General features: G+C 44.9%; 1 protein-coding gene across 1 annotated transcript in view; it reads left to right on the top strand.

The window, feature by feature from the left end:
* Positions 1-15,934, top strand: part of LOC122929404 (RING finger protein 112-like) — a 55,071-nt gene that overhangs the window by 26,261 nt on the left and 12,876 nt on the right. Inside the window, exons 5-10 of the mRNA XM_044282956.1 lie at positions 145-249; positions 6,504-6,554; positions 7,195-7,239; positions 9,237-9,323; positions 13,124-13,247; positions 14,707-14,837. Of these exons, the coding sequence (XP_044138891.1) occupies positions 145-249; positions 6,504-6,554; positions 7,195-7,239; positions 9,237-9,323; positions 13,124-13,247; positions 14,707-14,837 (543 nt within the window). The remainder of the gene's footprint in view (positions 1-144; positions 250-6,503; positions 6,555-7,194; positions 7,240-9,236; positions 9,324-13,123; positions 13,248-14,706; positions 14,838-15,934) is intronic.

The raw sequence follows: 15,934 nt of genomic DNA, 5'->3' as shown, positions 1-15,934 counted from the left end.
ATTGTGTAGAGGAGTGGTGTTCAGCTACAATTCCAAGTGGTGAAAATCACTGGAATAATTGGTAGTGCGGGCAATTGACTTTTTAAAAACAAATTATGGTAATTCAAGCAAAAGAAAGCGCCTCCTCTATCTTTATCCCTGCAGGTCGCTGTATTTCTGCTGGACACGGAAGGCTCCATGGATATGGAAGGTGATAGAAAAGCCTACATAAAGATGTGCATGTTAACCATGCTCCTCAGCTCACACCTTGTAAGTAGCCTTTATTATCCTAATGCCTGCACCCATCTTTAAAATGAATGTGTAGTTTGGACCACCCCATTTCTACATGAAGACCCAACAGTGATCCAGTGGTATCTCCAAGTGAGCTGCAGGTGGCCACATATTCCACCACAGGTGAAACGTGGTATTTTGTGGCACCCATTAGAATGGTGGGGTTGTCATTGGATAGATGGTCGCGAGAAGTCTTTTTGGGAAGGGGGTTGCTCTGTGCGTCTACTCTTTTCTTTGGCTAATAGAAGGAAACCAATCGTGGAACACTGTCCTCTACAGCAATGTTCCTCAACTCCAGTCCTTGGTGCCCACCTTCCAGTCATGATTTGAAAATATCCTACAGAATGAATACCTGTGGTAATTCCTGATTCATTGACACTAATTATATCAGCTGCTAAGGAAAACCTGAAAATATGACCGGCAAGTGAGCCCTGAGGACTGGAGTTGAGGAACACTACTCTACAGTGTCCATATGGCCTAAAGGGCTTATAGACAGGGATGGTCATAATGGGACAAAGGCTTTAAAAAGGTATTCCAGTTAGAAAAAGTTATACCCTATCCACTGTATAGGAGATAACTGTTAGAATAGTATGGGTATGACTGCTGGGACCACTGCCGATCACTAGAACAGGGGTCCTGTATCCCCGATCAACGGAGGGGCTGGTTCAGCATACTTACGTTCCAATCAAACTCTGTGAGACTGCTGGAGATAGTTGTGCACTGTACTCTGCCATCATCAGTAGCCCCATCAAAACAATAAGGCCAACAAAAATGTTATACCAATAGATAGTATAGCCATAGAATAGCCACGGTCCATGCGTTACCACGAGGCTACACACCCATATGTGAATGTTTTAAAGGGATTCTGTCACCTGCTTTTAGCATTTTAAGCTGGCACCATCGCTATGTTGACTAAAGTACCTTATTTCCAGCAGTCTTCTTTTTACTTATTTTTGTTTGGTAGTTTTGATATAAAAGCGATTTTTATGTTATGTTAATTAGGGTCCAAGGTGCCCAGAGGGGCGTTTTTTTCACTCTGCAGCGGCACTGCAGGGGGGCGTCACTGGGCACCGGAGAGTGAAAAAAACGCCCCTCTTGGCACCTTGGACCCTAATTAGCATAACATAAAAATCGCTTTTATATCAAAACTACCAAACGAAAATAAGTAAAAAGAAGACTGCTGGAAATAAGGTACTTTAGTCAACATAGCGATGGTGCCAGCTTAAAATGCTAAAAGCAGGTGACAGAATCCCTTTAATCAGTGGCGTAACTAGAGTGTTATGGGCCCCAGTGCAAACTTTGGATCGGGGACCCCCCCCCCCATTTTTACAAAGAGGCGGCAGATTTTCTTTACACTAAGGGCTCTTTCACAAGAGCGGATGCTGTGCAGGTGATCTGCTGCGTGAAAGACAGCCAAGCCCCGTTCCGGACAGCAGAGACACGGAGCATTAACATGATTTATAATCACAGTAAAAAATCACAGTAAAATAAAGTTGTCACCGTGATTTTGTAGTAAAAGGATCCCAGAGAGGCAAAGAGCATTATCAATCATGTTAATGCTCCGTGTCTCTGCTGTCCGGAACGGGGCTTGGCTCTCTTTCATGCAGTGGATTACCCCCACAGGATCTGCTCTTGTTAGGCCCCTTTCACACGGGCGAGATTTCCGCGCGGGTGCGATGCGTGAGTTGAACGCATTGCACCCGCACTGAATCCTGACCCATTCATTTCTATGGGGCTGTTCACATGAGCGGTGATTTTCACGCATCACTTATGCGTTGCGTGAAAATCGCAGCATGTTCTATATTCAGCGTTTTTCACGTAACGCAGGCCCCATAGAAGTGAATGGGGTTGCGTGAAAATCGCAAGCATCCGCAAGCAAGTGCGGATGCGGTGCGATTTCCACACATGGGTTCTAGGTGACAGTCTATTCACTGTATTATTTTCCCTTATAACATGGTTATAAGGGAAAATAATAGCATTCTGACTACAGAATGCTTAGTATAATAGTGCTGGGAGGGTTAAAAAAAATAAAAAAAGTTAACTCACCTTATCCCCATGATCGCCTAGTTCCCGGTCGGTCTGTTCTTTAGCTGTGGCTAAAGGACCTGTGGTGATGTCAGATCACATGCTCCATCACCATGGTGATGGACCATGTGATTGGAGCATGTGATCTGACATCACCAAAGGTCATTCAGTCCACAGCTAAAGAACAGACCGGGATCTACACGATCATGGGGATAAGGTGAGTTAACTTTTTTATTATTTTTAACCCTTCCAGCACTATTATACTAAGCATTCTGTATTCAGAATGCTATTATTTTCCCTCATGACCATGTTATAAGGGAAAATAATACAATCTTCAGAACATCGATCCCAAGCCCGAACTTCTGTGAAGAAGTTCGGGTTTGGGTACCAAACATGCGCGATTTTTCTCACGCGAGTGCAAAACGCATTACAATGTTTTGCACTCGCGCGGAAAAATCGCGGGTGTTTCCGCAACGCACCCGCACATTTTTCCGCAACGCCCGTGTGAAACCAGCCTTAGGCCTCTTTCACACGACAGTATGTCCATTTCAGTGTTTTGCGGTCCGTTTTTCACGGATCCGTTGTTCCGTTTTTTGCTTCCGTTGTGGTTCCGTTTCCGTTCCGTTGTTCCGTTCCGTTTTTCCGTATGGCAAATACAGTATACAGTAATTTCATATTAAAAATTGGGCTGGGCATAACATTTTCAATAGATGGTTCCGCAAAAAACGGAACGGATACGGAAGACATACGGATGCATTTCCGTATGCATTCCGTTTTTTTGCGGACCCATAGACTTTAATGGAGCCACGGAACGTGATTTGCGGCCAAATATAGGACATGTTCTATCTTTAAACGGAACGGAAAAACGGAAATACGGAAACGGAATGCACACGGAGTACATTCAGTTTTTTTTGCGGAACCATTGAAATGAATGGTTCCGTATACGGACCGTATACGGACCGCAAAAAACGGCCCGCAAAACGGAAAAAAAAAACGGTCGTGTGAAAGAGGCCTTAGGCTGAGTTTACACGGGCGAGATTTCCGCGCGGGTGCAATGCAGTAGGTGAACGCATTGCACCTGCACTGAATCCTGACCCATTCATTTCAATGGGGCTGTGCAGATGAGCGTTTTTTTTCATGCATCACTTCTGCAATGCTTTAAAATCGCAGCATGTTCTATATTCTGCATTTTTCACGCAGCCCTGGCTCCATAGAAGTGAACGGGGCTGCATTAATAACGCATTGCATCTGCAAGCAAGTGCGGGTGCGATGCGTTTTTCACTGATGGTTGCTAGGAGATGTTGTTTGTAAACCTTCAGTTTTTTATCACGCGCGTGAAAAACGCATCAAAACGCATTGCACCCGCGCGGAAAAAACTGAACAACTAAACGCAATTGCAGCCAAAACTGACTGAACTTGCTTGCAAAATGGTGCGAGTTTAACTGAACGCACCCTGAACGCATCCGGACCAAATCTGTCACGCTCGTGTGAACTCAGCCTTAGGCCTCTTTCACACGACCGTTTTTTTTTTCCGTTTTGCGGGCCGTTTTTTGCGGTCCGTATACGGAACCATTCATTTCAATGGTTCCGCAAAAAAAACGGAATGTACTCCGTGTGCATTCCGTTTCCGTATTTCCGTTTTTCCGTTCCGTTTAAAGATAGAACATGTCCTATATTTGGCCGCAAATCACGTTCCGTGGCTCAATTAAAGTCTATGGGTCCGCAAAAAAACGGAATGCATACGGAAATGCATCCGTATGTCTTCCGTATCCGTTCCGTTTTTTGCGGAACCATCTATTGAAAATGTTATGCCCAGCCCAATTTTTTATATGAAATTACTGTATACTGTATTTGCCATACGGAAAAACGGAACGGAACAACGGAACGGAAACGGAACCACAACGGAAGCAAAAAACGGAACAACGGATCCGTGAAAAACGGACCGCAAAACACTGAAATGGACATACTGTCGTGTGAAAGAGGCCTTAGGCTGGTTTCACACGGGCGTTGAGGATTGGGGCCAGATGCGTTCAGAGTGCGTTCAGTGAAACTCGCACTATTTTGCAAGCAAGATCAGTCAGTTTTGCCTGCGATTGCGTTTAGTTGTTTAGTTTTTTCCGCGCGGGTGCAATGCGTTTTGATGCGTTTCTCACGCGCGTGATAAAAAACTGAATGTTTACAAACAACATCTCTTAGCAACCATCAGTGAAAAACGCATCGCACCCGCACTTGCTTGCGGATACAATGCGTTTTTCACGCAGCCCCATTCATTTCTATGGGGCCAGGGCTGCGTGAAAAACGCAGAATATAGAACATGCTGCGATTTTCACGCAACGCAGAACTGATGCGTGAAAAACAACGCTCATGTACACAGACCCATTGAAATGAATGGGTCAGGATTCAGTGCGGGTGCTATGCGTTCACGTCACGCATTGCACCCGTGCGGAAAACTCGCTCGTGTGAAAGGGACCTTAAAGAGCTCTAAGCCCAATGCATGGCTACACTCACCCAGTCCTAATAAAATCTGGTCCTACCTCATCCAGGGTGTCACTGGCGTCGGCGTGATGTCTACTGGATCCAGAACAAGGTCCCTGTGGTGAGAAAAAAAGAATAATCACATAAGGAAGGGATGGTGACTGCCCCTGTGAAATCACCAGCAGGGGGCGCTGTGCTGGCCTGTAAGACTGAGCCATGCCAATGTATAGCAGGGCAATATAGGACATTTCCCCTAAGTGCTACCACACTGTACCAATGCCCACATTGTGGCCCCTCGCAGTACTAATGCCCACCTTGTGGCCCCTCACAGTAATTGAGCCCACCTTGTGGTCCCTTCAAAATAGTTATGTCCTCCTTGTGGCCCCTCACAGTAGTTATGCCCAACTTTGTTCCTGTCACAGTAGTTATGCCCACTTTTTTGCCCCTTCAGAGTAGTAATGCCCAGATATCTGCCTCCTCACAGTAGTTTTGCCAGATGTGCCCCCTCACAGCAGTTATGCCCACATATGTGTCCCCTCACAGTAGTTATGCCAGATATGTGTCCCCTCACAGTAGTTATGCCAGATATGTGTCCCCCTCACAGTAGTTATGTCCAGATATGTGTCCCCTCACAGCAGTTATGCCAGATATGTGCCCCCTCACAGCAGTTATGCCAGATATGTGCCCCCTCACAGTAGTTATGCCAGATATGTGCGACCTCACAGCAGTTACGCCAGATATGTGCCCCGTCACAGTAGTTATGTCCAGATATGTGCCCCCTCACAGTAGTTATGTCCAGATATGTGCCCCATCACAGTAGTTATGTCCAGATAAGTGCCCCCTCACAGTAGTTATGTCCAGATATGTGCCCCCTCATGGTAGTTATGTCCAGATATGTGCCCCCTCATGGTAGTTATGGCCACATATGTGCCCCCTCACAGTAGTTAAGCCAGATATGTGTCCCCTCACAGTAGTTATGTCCAGATATGTGCCCCCTCACAGTAGTTTTGGTCAGATATGTGCCCCTCACAGTAGTTATGGCCACATATGTGCCCCCTCAAAGTAGTTATGCCCACATATGTGCCCCCTCACAGTAGTTAAGCCAGATATGTGTCCCCTCACAGTAGTTATGTCCAGATATGTGCCCCCTCACAGTAGTTATTTCAGATTAGGCCACCCCCTCAGTAAAGATGCCCACTTTTGTGCCCCCTCACTCTAGTTGTTGCCCCCCTTTTGCCTCCAGTCTGCAGCTTTATGGGGGAAAACACACATACTTACCCTCTTCCCTGATGACGCGTTCCCGGGCCTTCAGCGCTCCTCCAACAGCCAGCAGCGTGATGTGCGGCCAGCAGGGGGAGAGCCCGAGCTCAGAAGAAAAGTGAAGCAGGGAGCGGAGAGGTCTCCCTGCTTCACTGTGAAAACGAACAGCCCGGCAGTGACAAGAACTGCCGGGTGAGTGCGCCCCCCCCCCCCTTCCTTGCCTCTGCGCTCCCCCTGCCTCCTGCGGCCCCTCATGTTTGAAGAGCGCTCTTCCTGCCGGGCCCTGTCAAAGCGCTCCCATTACATGTGAGTGCAGCAGGCCTCCCATTTTCCCCGCCGGGCTCGGTCACGGTCGCACCCTCTGCGAACGCGATCTTTACGCCCCTGCTTTTAATGGATGGAGACCAACATTCCTTCAACAAGCTCCAAATACCACGGTGTGCTGAACATGTTGTCCTTTTGTGTTGTTTCAGATTTGCAATGTGAATAATGACATAAAAGAAACAGACATCGACTATCTTGAGGTGAGAATACAGTTAGTGTTGAGCAAATTGATCCAGAGGAAGTGGAATTCGATCCGAATTTCAGGGAAAATTTGATTTGCCACAAAGCCGAATTTCCTTGTACTTCGTGGTAGCGAAACGATTTTCCCTAAATCGTAAAAAATGTAAAAAAATGATACTTACCTCATCCGTTTGAGCGCGAAGAGCCGTCCGCCGCCATCTTGATTGAAGATCTTACAAGAAATCCCCGTGCGAAGTGACGACGACGGCCGACATGATGAGATCATGACGGGCCAAATGAGATTTTGCACTAGATCTTCAATCAAGATGGCGGTGTGATTTAATATTTTTTTTTTTATGTTACACTGTAATATTAAATGTCAGATGCCGCGATCAGCTATGAACGCGGCATCTGAGGAGTGCAATGATGGAGGGCGGCGCAATACCCACTCCCCGCCATTGCACCCACTACTTACAAAGAAATGCGCTTCGTGACTAAGTTATTCACTACAAAGCAATTTTTTTGTTGTAAAATTCAGCAAAGCAGCCCCCAATTTTTTTTTAAAGTTCGCTCATCACTAAATACATGTCGTTAATGTCTTCGATTTCAACTTTTTGGCAATTATTTGCATTTATGGTAAAAATTTCTATTATTTTCCAGCTGTACTGTGATGGAATCAACCGCGATAAACTGGATAATTTAAAGGTATAGTATATTTTATTATAAATGACAGGTTTATATGCAGCGAGCCTATGAGGAGCTGGGGCAGAGGATGGGAGTGATAGTGGCTCTGATTATCACAGTGGCTCTCCTCACACTGTTGCTCCCTAGGGCTTGTGCGGAGAAAAGAGGGGGCACCCTTTCTTCCCTTGCAGCATACCCTGATTCTGGGGCTCCTGCCTGATGGTAGATGGGGTACCCTTGATGTTAGATGTTTGGATGGGTGCAAGGCAGGCCTTGTAGAGTGCAACGGCTGGCATATGGTTCAGGAGTCAGTATGCAGGCCAGATGTGGCAGAACAAATGTCTCTCTTTACTTAAAGGGAACCTGTCACCGGGATTTTGTGCAAAGAGCTGAGGACATGGGCTGCTAGATCGCCGCTAGCACATCCACAATATCCAGTCCCCATAGCTCTGTGTGCTTTTATTGTGTAAATAAACCGATTTGATACATATGCAAATTAACCTGAGATGAGTCCTGTCCCTGACTCATCTCACATACAGGACTCATGTCAGGTTAATTTGCATATGTATCAAATCGGTTTATTTATACAATAAAAGCACACAGAGCTATGGGGACTGGGTATTGCGGATGTGCTACCGGCCATCTAGCAACCCATGTCCTCAGCTCTATACACAAAATCCTGGTGACGGGTTCCCTTTAAGTGCAAAACAGGAGTTGTAGTACATCCAGTTATAGCAGACACAGCTCCAACTTTACACAGTGCAATTCTCTCCCCGATAGCGATGTATGGATTTAGGCAAGGGTGGGAGTTATGGTCCTGTTTTCTTTATCTTGTTAAAATCTCCTCCAACAGAACCTATGGGAGACAAAAGTACTCTTCCTATGGTGCCTTCAAGGTCCACCTAGGGATACGGGGTTGTAGAGATACGACTATCCAGGTCGGGGCCAGGTGTGAAGGGTATCTTAACAGTTTCCCTCACTGCAGTAAAGTCTTGACAGCTTTTGGCAGCAGGTTACCTTACTGACTCCAATGCTCGGCCATGCAGACTCTAAGTTCTCCACTTCTCTTCTTTGTCTTTCTCCTTCTCTCATTCATGCAGAGATCTGTTAGTCTCTGTAGCTTAAGGCCTAAGAAGAAGAAGCATAGGTAATTCCTCCAATCTAGACTGACCTGAGGTTGGGATTGGGACCAGCCCACATCTCACTTCCTACAAGGGCTGAGCCAAGATTGTTAACCCCTGCTGTGCCATCCATACACAGCTAGGCTGAGTACACATTACATAACAATACAATACACTAAATAAGAAACTATTTGCAGATACCTCCTTCTCTGGGGTACTGCATATACAGATCTGAGTATATAAAATCCCAAATTCACATACTAAAATTAAAATCTCAAAAGTGTTTTTAATTGTATATGCAATGGTCATAGTAAAGCTGTGCATATTATCAGTGATGTAGACCCTTGGGCCAATTCTTCACCCTCTTGTTTGCCAACAACGCAGCTCAAGGAGGCCTGGCTAGGTTCTTGCCATTTGGTAGCGTATCATGCTTGGTCTCTCGTAACATTAGGGGAGGGCTGTTGCTGTAGCCAGTTGCCTTACAGCCAGACACTTTAGACATTTATGAGAAGGAGGGAATAAAGGCTCCCTGTCATAAAAAAGGTTTGTGTGTTTAGCACTGGGAACTGAATGCAGGAAGCTTTTTTACGGCATGTGGACCATGTTCATGAAAATCTGTGACATCATGATGATCTCACGCACCTCAATCTGTCAGATTGGTGATCGGAGCATGCTGGGAAGATGTGATCTGTGTCCTCGCAGCATTCCTCTGTATGTAGATAACTGCTAATAGTAACCTAACGGTAATATACACTATATAATCACTCTGCTCTTTCTTGTAGCTGGATATAGGGTACAGAAAATCAACAGTATTTTGGCTGCTAGCCCACACTATCGCCAATGCAATGCTTGATCTATATATATAATGGTGTCCTTTTTTTAATTATTTTATTCTAGTACTTTGATTTTTTGATTCGAAATTGGCATGACCCTAAGAAATGCACAGCAAATGATGCCAAATCCTATATGACAAAGGAAACTGAGGTTTGTAATTTTATTTTAACTCATTATTTTAAGACACTGATGGGGTGGCACTGCTCCTTATCCCTTTCTTCAGTGCTGTTGCGAGTCCCGGACTGGAAACCTCTATATCACCTTAGGCGGTGCTCCAGCACTTTTCCAAGTCTTATAAATATACATCCAAGTAAGAAACAAAAATAGGCATCACTCACCAAATAAGTGGATATTCTTTATTTCGGACTTCAAAAAACAGTCAGCAGTACAGGCATGGGGCGGACGAACATACTCAGGCATATAGCTTGTGGCGACAGCCGTTTCGCGTTTTAAGATATTTACATGTGAATTTTCTTTAGTTTGACAAAAGCACCAAAACTGTTATTGTTTGGTAATAATGCAGACTGAGATGAGATTTAAAAGACTGCCCGTATCCAAAATACAAAAACGAAGCAACCTTGCTAATATTTTTTATTTAAAATATCCTACAGTTTTATGGCTACAGTTTCTGTTCAGGCCTATGTGTGTCCATGGTTACAGGCGACAAACACTGACACTCCTTTCCATCTGCACCCTTCTACTTGCTAGAAAATTCCCATGGTATTGCATTTTTGTATTATGCACATCAGTTGCTCCCCTGCTTGTATTATGCACATCAGTTGCTCCCCTGCTTGTATTATGCACATCAGTTGCTCCCCTGCTTGTATTATGCACATCAGTTGCTCCCCTGCTTGTATTATGCACATCAGTTGCTCCCCTGCTTGTATTATGCACATCAGTTGCTCCCCTGCTTGTATTATGCACATCAGTTGCTCCCCTGCTTGTATTATGCACATCAGTTGCTCCCCTGCTTGTATTATGCACATCAGTTGCTCCCCTGCTCATCTTATGCACATCAGTTGCTCCCCTGCTTGTATTATGCACATCAGTTGCTCCAGGCACGTACATAGAAATCACGGGGCCCCTTAGCAAAACTCAGAATTGGGCCCCCCCTAAAAAAAGTACAATTATTGCACTAACCTACAGGCTCATGCACACAAACGTCTTTTTGTCCGCATCCAATCCACATTTTTTGCAGGTCGAATGCAGAATGCAGACACCGTGGCCGTGTTTTGCAGAACGCAAAAACGGCTATGGTCATGTGCATGAGCCCTTATAAGAACAATATGGGTAAATTTTATGTGCGTTGTGTTTATGTTCACATGAAGCATCTAACGGGTTAAGATGGCAGAACTGCCGCTAACTGCAGTCCTGCTAGATTCAGCCATGTATAGCTGATGAGCCTGTGCCATCCCTGCACTACACATCTACATAGCAGAGCAAGAAGAGCTCTTACAAGACATAATGTATGTGTGTGCGTGTATATATATACACAAGATATTATATAGACATACGCTTCAAATTCTGAGAGGGGTTCAGTACCTCCTACCTCCCATTGCCTCCTTAGAAATAGGCTATTAGTAATTAGGCAATGAAGAGCAGGGACGGAACCCCCCCTCCCCCCCCTTCAGAATTTGAAGCCTATGTCTATGGGGGGCTGCTGTGTGGTAAGCAGTGAATAGTTTTCTGTGTGTATATATATATATATATATATATATATATACATACACACTAATGACCCAGTGTAAACTCGCTGTGTCCCCCTCCCTTCCACCCTGCAGCACATGTGCGGACTGTCTGTGGGATGCTGGAGATACCTTTCCGTCCGGGTTCTGCAGGTCACAGTGGTCAGAAGGTCAGAGCAGTAAAGCGCTGATAAGGCTACTTTCACACTAGCGTTTTAGTTTTCCGGTATTGAGATCCGTCATAGGGTCTCTATACTGGAAAAAAACGCTTCAGTTTTGTCCCCATTCATTGTCAATGGGGACAAAACTGAACTAAACAGAACGGAATGCTCCAAAATGCATTCCATTCCGTTTGGTTGCATTCCCATACCGGAGAGTAAACCGCAACATTTTGCTTTCCGTCCTGGGATGCGGAGCAAGACTGATCTGCAAAACATGGACACCCGGCAATGTGCGTTCCGCCATACACAGCGCCCACATATTACATACACAGCTCTGCTACATGTCCATTACACAGCTAGAACTACTGGGCGCACATTACACACAGAACACTGTACAATAGACTGGTTACACTGACATAGCCCTGCTTTATACACACCTTCTATACATAAAGTACCTCTGCATTCTCCACCAGCACAGTCCTACATGTGTAGTTGCTCCCCTGCTTGTCCTATGCACATCAGTTGCTCCCCTGCTCCTTTATTACATAGGGATCATGCTGACAGCTAAAACCTTAACTGCCCATGCAAAGGCAGAAATCATAAAAACTCTGTAAAATAACCAGCTGTGAATATAGTGTATAAAGCAGTGGAGCCACAACTGCCTCTATGGATATCACTAATTCTGAAAATATCCTAACATTAGTTTTTATTTCAGCATGATCTTAGTGTTTTGGGATTTGGAAATATTTCCCCAAGCAATCACCTATATTCTGGGAACTGGTGTTCAATTCTACTGCAGCTCCCCCACAGGGGAATTTAAATATTGCACAATTACTATGATAAATGAATGGGCTATCTGTGTAATTAAAATACGTAGTCCTCCAATGCTTAAGGTGCTATTTGCTTTGGCTAATTGATGAGTGTCCTGAATTCTGGTTATTCAGTATTGCCTAATTGAGTGTTAAGGTTATTATTTTATAGGGGAAATGATTATTCCCTTTGCAGGAGAAGTCTGGTAGAAAAAAGTTATAAATGTCATTTCTGCACAAAAATATGCACATTTTCGAGATTGTACGTCTCTCTTGGCGGTGGATAAGTTGATGTGGTTAGCTATGTTAATTAGTTAGATGATAGATTTGTCAATGGCCACTGTTTAAAGAGGACCTTTCACTACAATAAAAAATCTAAACTAAGTACACAGACATCGAGAGCGGCGCCTAGGGATCTCCCTACACTTACTATTATCCCTGGGCGCCGCTCCGTTCTCCCGGTATAGGCTTCGGTATCTTCAGATTTCAGGCTCAACCAGGAGGAGCCAGCGCTTGTTCTCCTGGGCGTCTCCTTCTCCCATGCTGTAGTGCTGGCCAATCGCAGCGCTCAGCTCATAGCCTGAGAGATTTTTTTTGCGATTGGCCAGCACTCCAGCCCAGGAGAACAAGAGCAGGCTCCTCCCAGTTGAGCCGAAAATCTGAAGTTACCGGGAGAACGGAGCGGCGCCCAGGCATAATAGTAAGTGCAGGGAGATCCCTGGCCGCCGCTCTCCATGTCTGTATACTTAGTTTAGATTTTTTATTGTAGTGAAAGGTCCTCTTTAAGGACTCATGCAAACGACCATAGTTTTGGTCTACACCACAGCTGCATTTTTTTGCGAATCGGATGTGGATCCGTTCATTTCCATGGGACAGCACACCATGTGCCTTCTACATACATATGTCTATTCTGCGGCTCAACGAAAAATATAGAGCACGTCCTATTTTTGTCCATTTTGTGGACAAGGAGAGGACATTTCTACAGTGGTTTGAAAAAATAAATGATGGCGTGCACACGGCCAGAATCCATGTTTTGTGAAACTGTGATTTGCGGACCACAAAGTGGATACGGTCATGTGCATGTAAAAGTAGAATCTCACATCCAGGAGGTGGGGGAGGAGGTGGCATCTAAAAACTGTAGACAAAAGTGTCATGATTTATGACATTCTTAATTTATCAAAGTGTGGCGCTTCCCAAATTTGGCACCAATTACAGCAACACAGATTCAAGAAAAGCTGACTTCAAAAATTTTCACCAATACGAATATGTTGTTTTAATATGTTTTTGCTGGATAGAAAATGAAGAATAGATACAAGAACTGCAACTTTTTGGCGGTTCTTCGCCAGTGTTCTTCCGAATGCTTCTTGATGCCACACCCAGGAACAGAAATCACTAGCAAGGAGACGGGAAGACTTAAAGGTAGCCGTCATTACTACGCTTATGTTTTTCTTGTTGCGATAACCTATACAGGCTCACTCAGGGGCGGACTGGGAACATAAAGTGGCCTTGGAAAAAATACTAAAAGTGGCCCTGTTTTGTAGTTGGATCCAAATTGATGGAAGTCAGGGCCAGCTATACCATATTGTGGCACAGCATACCACCCCAACAGAGCCAAATACCACAGGCCATCACAAAATACATCCCCAGAAACGTCCACTGGCCGGCGGTGAGGAGGGCCCAGGTGGCCCCCTGGACATCGGAAATTCTTGTAAGGTCTATGGCCAATCCTCCCCTGGGCCCACTTGTATGTGTATAGAAACCTTGCACATCCCTGGGCTTCTAGCCAGCACCATAGACTTCTTACAGTACATTACAGGGAGGTTGTCTCACCAGAAATGACCCCACCACAGTGATCAGCTCCTAGCAATCTTGGCAGGTGTCTGATATTTTTCAGGGGAGCCAGACATTTCTCCAGCTGTGGCCTTTGAAATACATTTACAGCTCATGTCCATCTGAATGATGGCATCAAATAGGGCCATATGGACAGGGATTGTCTTCTTGAGGCAATCCTTTTAAAGGGAACCTGAAGATGCTATCCATCTACCACCATCATGTTATCGAGCAGGTGATCTGAGCAGGTTTATATATAGTGTTATAGGAGGTGATTCAGTACAAGCTATAACTTATTGATTGAAATCCTTATGGTTCCTATGCGTCCAGTGGGTGGTCCTACTGATGTATGAGCGTGCACGGGATAGAGGTCAATTCCTCCTATGCATAGAAAGAGCAGGAATTTCTATCGATAACTGATAAGTTATATCGACTCATCTCCCATAAAACTATATATCAATCTGCTCAGGTCCTCCTGCTCTATAATCTGCCCACAATGTATAAGATGACACAACCCCTTTAAGACATCATTTTGGGATAGATATAAGTTAAAGGGGTCCTTTAGCAGTAGGTGTGTCTTTTGTGCTGCAGCTCTGGAGGAGTGTCCTTGTTGCTACAGCTCTCTTCCTGTAACTGTCACAGCTTCTAACAGCAGATATATGGCTGGTGGCAGTGGAAGGATGGAACTGAGCACGTGCGACTACCTCAGCTAGGTGGACAGAGAAATAAGGAAATCAACAAACAGCAGGTGGTGCTATGTACATACATTGTATTGAATATCCGCTGGCTATACTACATTTGAAATTACATGCAATTATAAAAATATTCAGATCCAGCTGCTGGTTTGAAAAATGTAGAATATTTTCCATGGGGCAACCTCTTTGATGTGCATGTCTTCTCCATTTTTTCCATGTCATAGAGGGCTACAGTACAAATTTCTGTCCACTCTTTCTAATCCATGACTCTAATCTCCTTGCACAAGAAAATTGTACTTATGGTTACATATCTATTACCTATGTCATTATAACTATCTTTGCTATGTCCCCAGATATGAATAAAGAATTCCAGGACAGCTTGAGAACATATCTTTCAGGCGTTGTAGAGAGAGTCCAGCTCAATATTGGACCTGCTGACCATACAAATACGCTCACATGTAGTGAGATGTTTCAGATGATGACGGTTTGTATCTCAGTTATCATTTACGTACAAAGTGGCCCCAACTTGTAGGTGGTTCCTAATTGACAAAAGGCAGGGCCAACACAAGCCACAAGTAGGCAGTGACCACAGAAGTAGGCAGGGTCAGCAATACCATAGTACAGCACAAAGTACCACCCAAGCAGAACCAGATACCACAGTGCAGCACAAAATACTGCCCTAACACCATACTGAGGAATTCAGGAGGGCACCTGCGGCTTCGGCCAGGTGTATAAGTACCTGATGCTCCTAGCATTAATTAAGGCTGAGAGCATCAGATAGTTATGTACCTGGCCAGAGGCTGTGAGGAGGGCTTAGGTGGCCCTGAGGGCATCAGCCCACCAGGAAATATCCCTGTAGGGTCTATGGCCAATCCACCCCTGAGCTCCACACTATAGAGGGGAGTCGTACACCAGGAAGGAGAGCTACTCTGACAGACTCCAGTCTTCTCGGCATTATATGGGGCTAGTCATCTGACTGGTCACCATGTAATACTACAGCAGTCGCTGCGCTGGAAATATCTGATGAGACAAGGCTTTCTCCAAAATCATCTGTTTGTAGGGACTACACCACAACCCCTTTAACATATTTAGAAGGCACTGTTGTGAGCAAGAATTTAGACAAGAATTTCAATGGGATTCCCCACCATTCCCCACGATGGTCTATTCTAAGTCCTAACCCCTATGTCAAGTGGGGCATCTACATGCACATGAAGTAGGGAATATTACATACTGCATATCTGGCAAATTTCTGTTTGCCTAGCTTTAGCCGTCATCCTTAGGCCTCATTCACATGAGCATATCCATTTTGCAGCCTGAAAAACCGCAGATCTGCAAAATACTTATTCAATCCTTGTGCATCCCGCAGTTTTTGCGGGCCCCATTGTAACAATACCTATTCCTCAATGCAAAACAGACAAGAATAAGACATGGAAGACATAAGACGCGGAACAGACATACGGATCCGGACAGCACGCTGTGTTTTGTAAAAAGAAAATTCGGTCCCATTGAAATGAGTGGGTCCACAACTGATCTACATATTTCCCAGCTGGGTGATCACTAAATGTGTATTAAAGGGGTTAT

Source organism: Bufo gargarizans, chromosome 2 (assembly GCF_014858855.1).
Source record: "Bufo gargarizans isolate SCDJY-AF-19 chromosome 2, ASM1485885v1, whole genome shotgun sequence".
Lineage (NCBI taxonomy): Eukaryota > Metazoa > Chordata > Amphibia > Anura > Bufonidae > Bufo > Bufo gargarizans.
The sequence above is the reverse complement of the archived record's forward strand: the minus strand, read 5'-3'. Positions and strand labels throughout refer to the sequence as shown.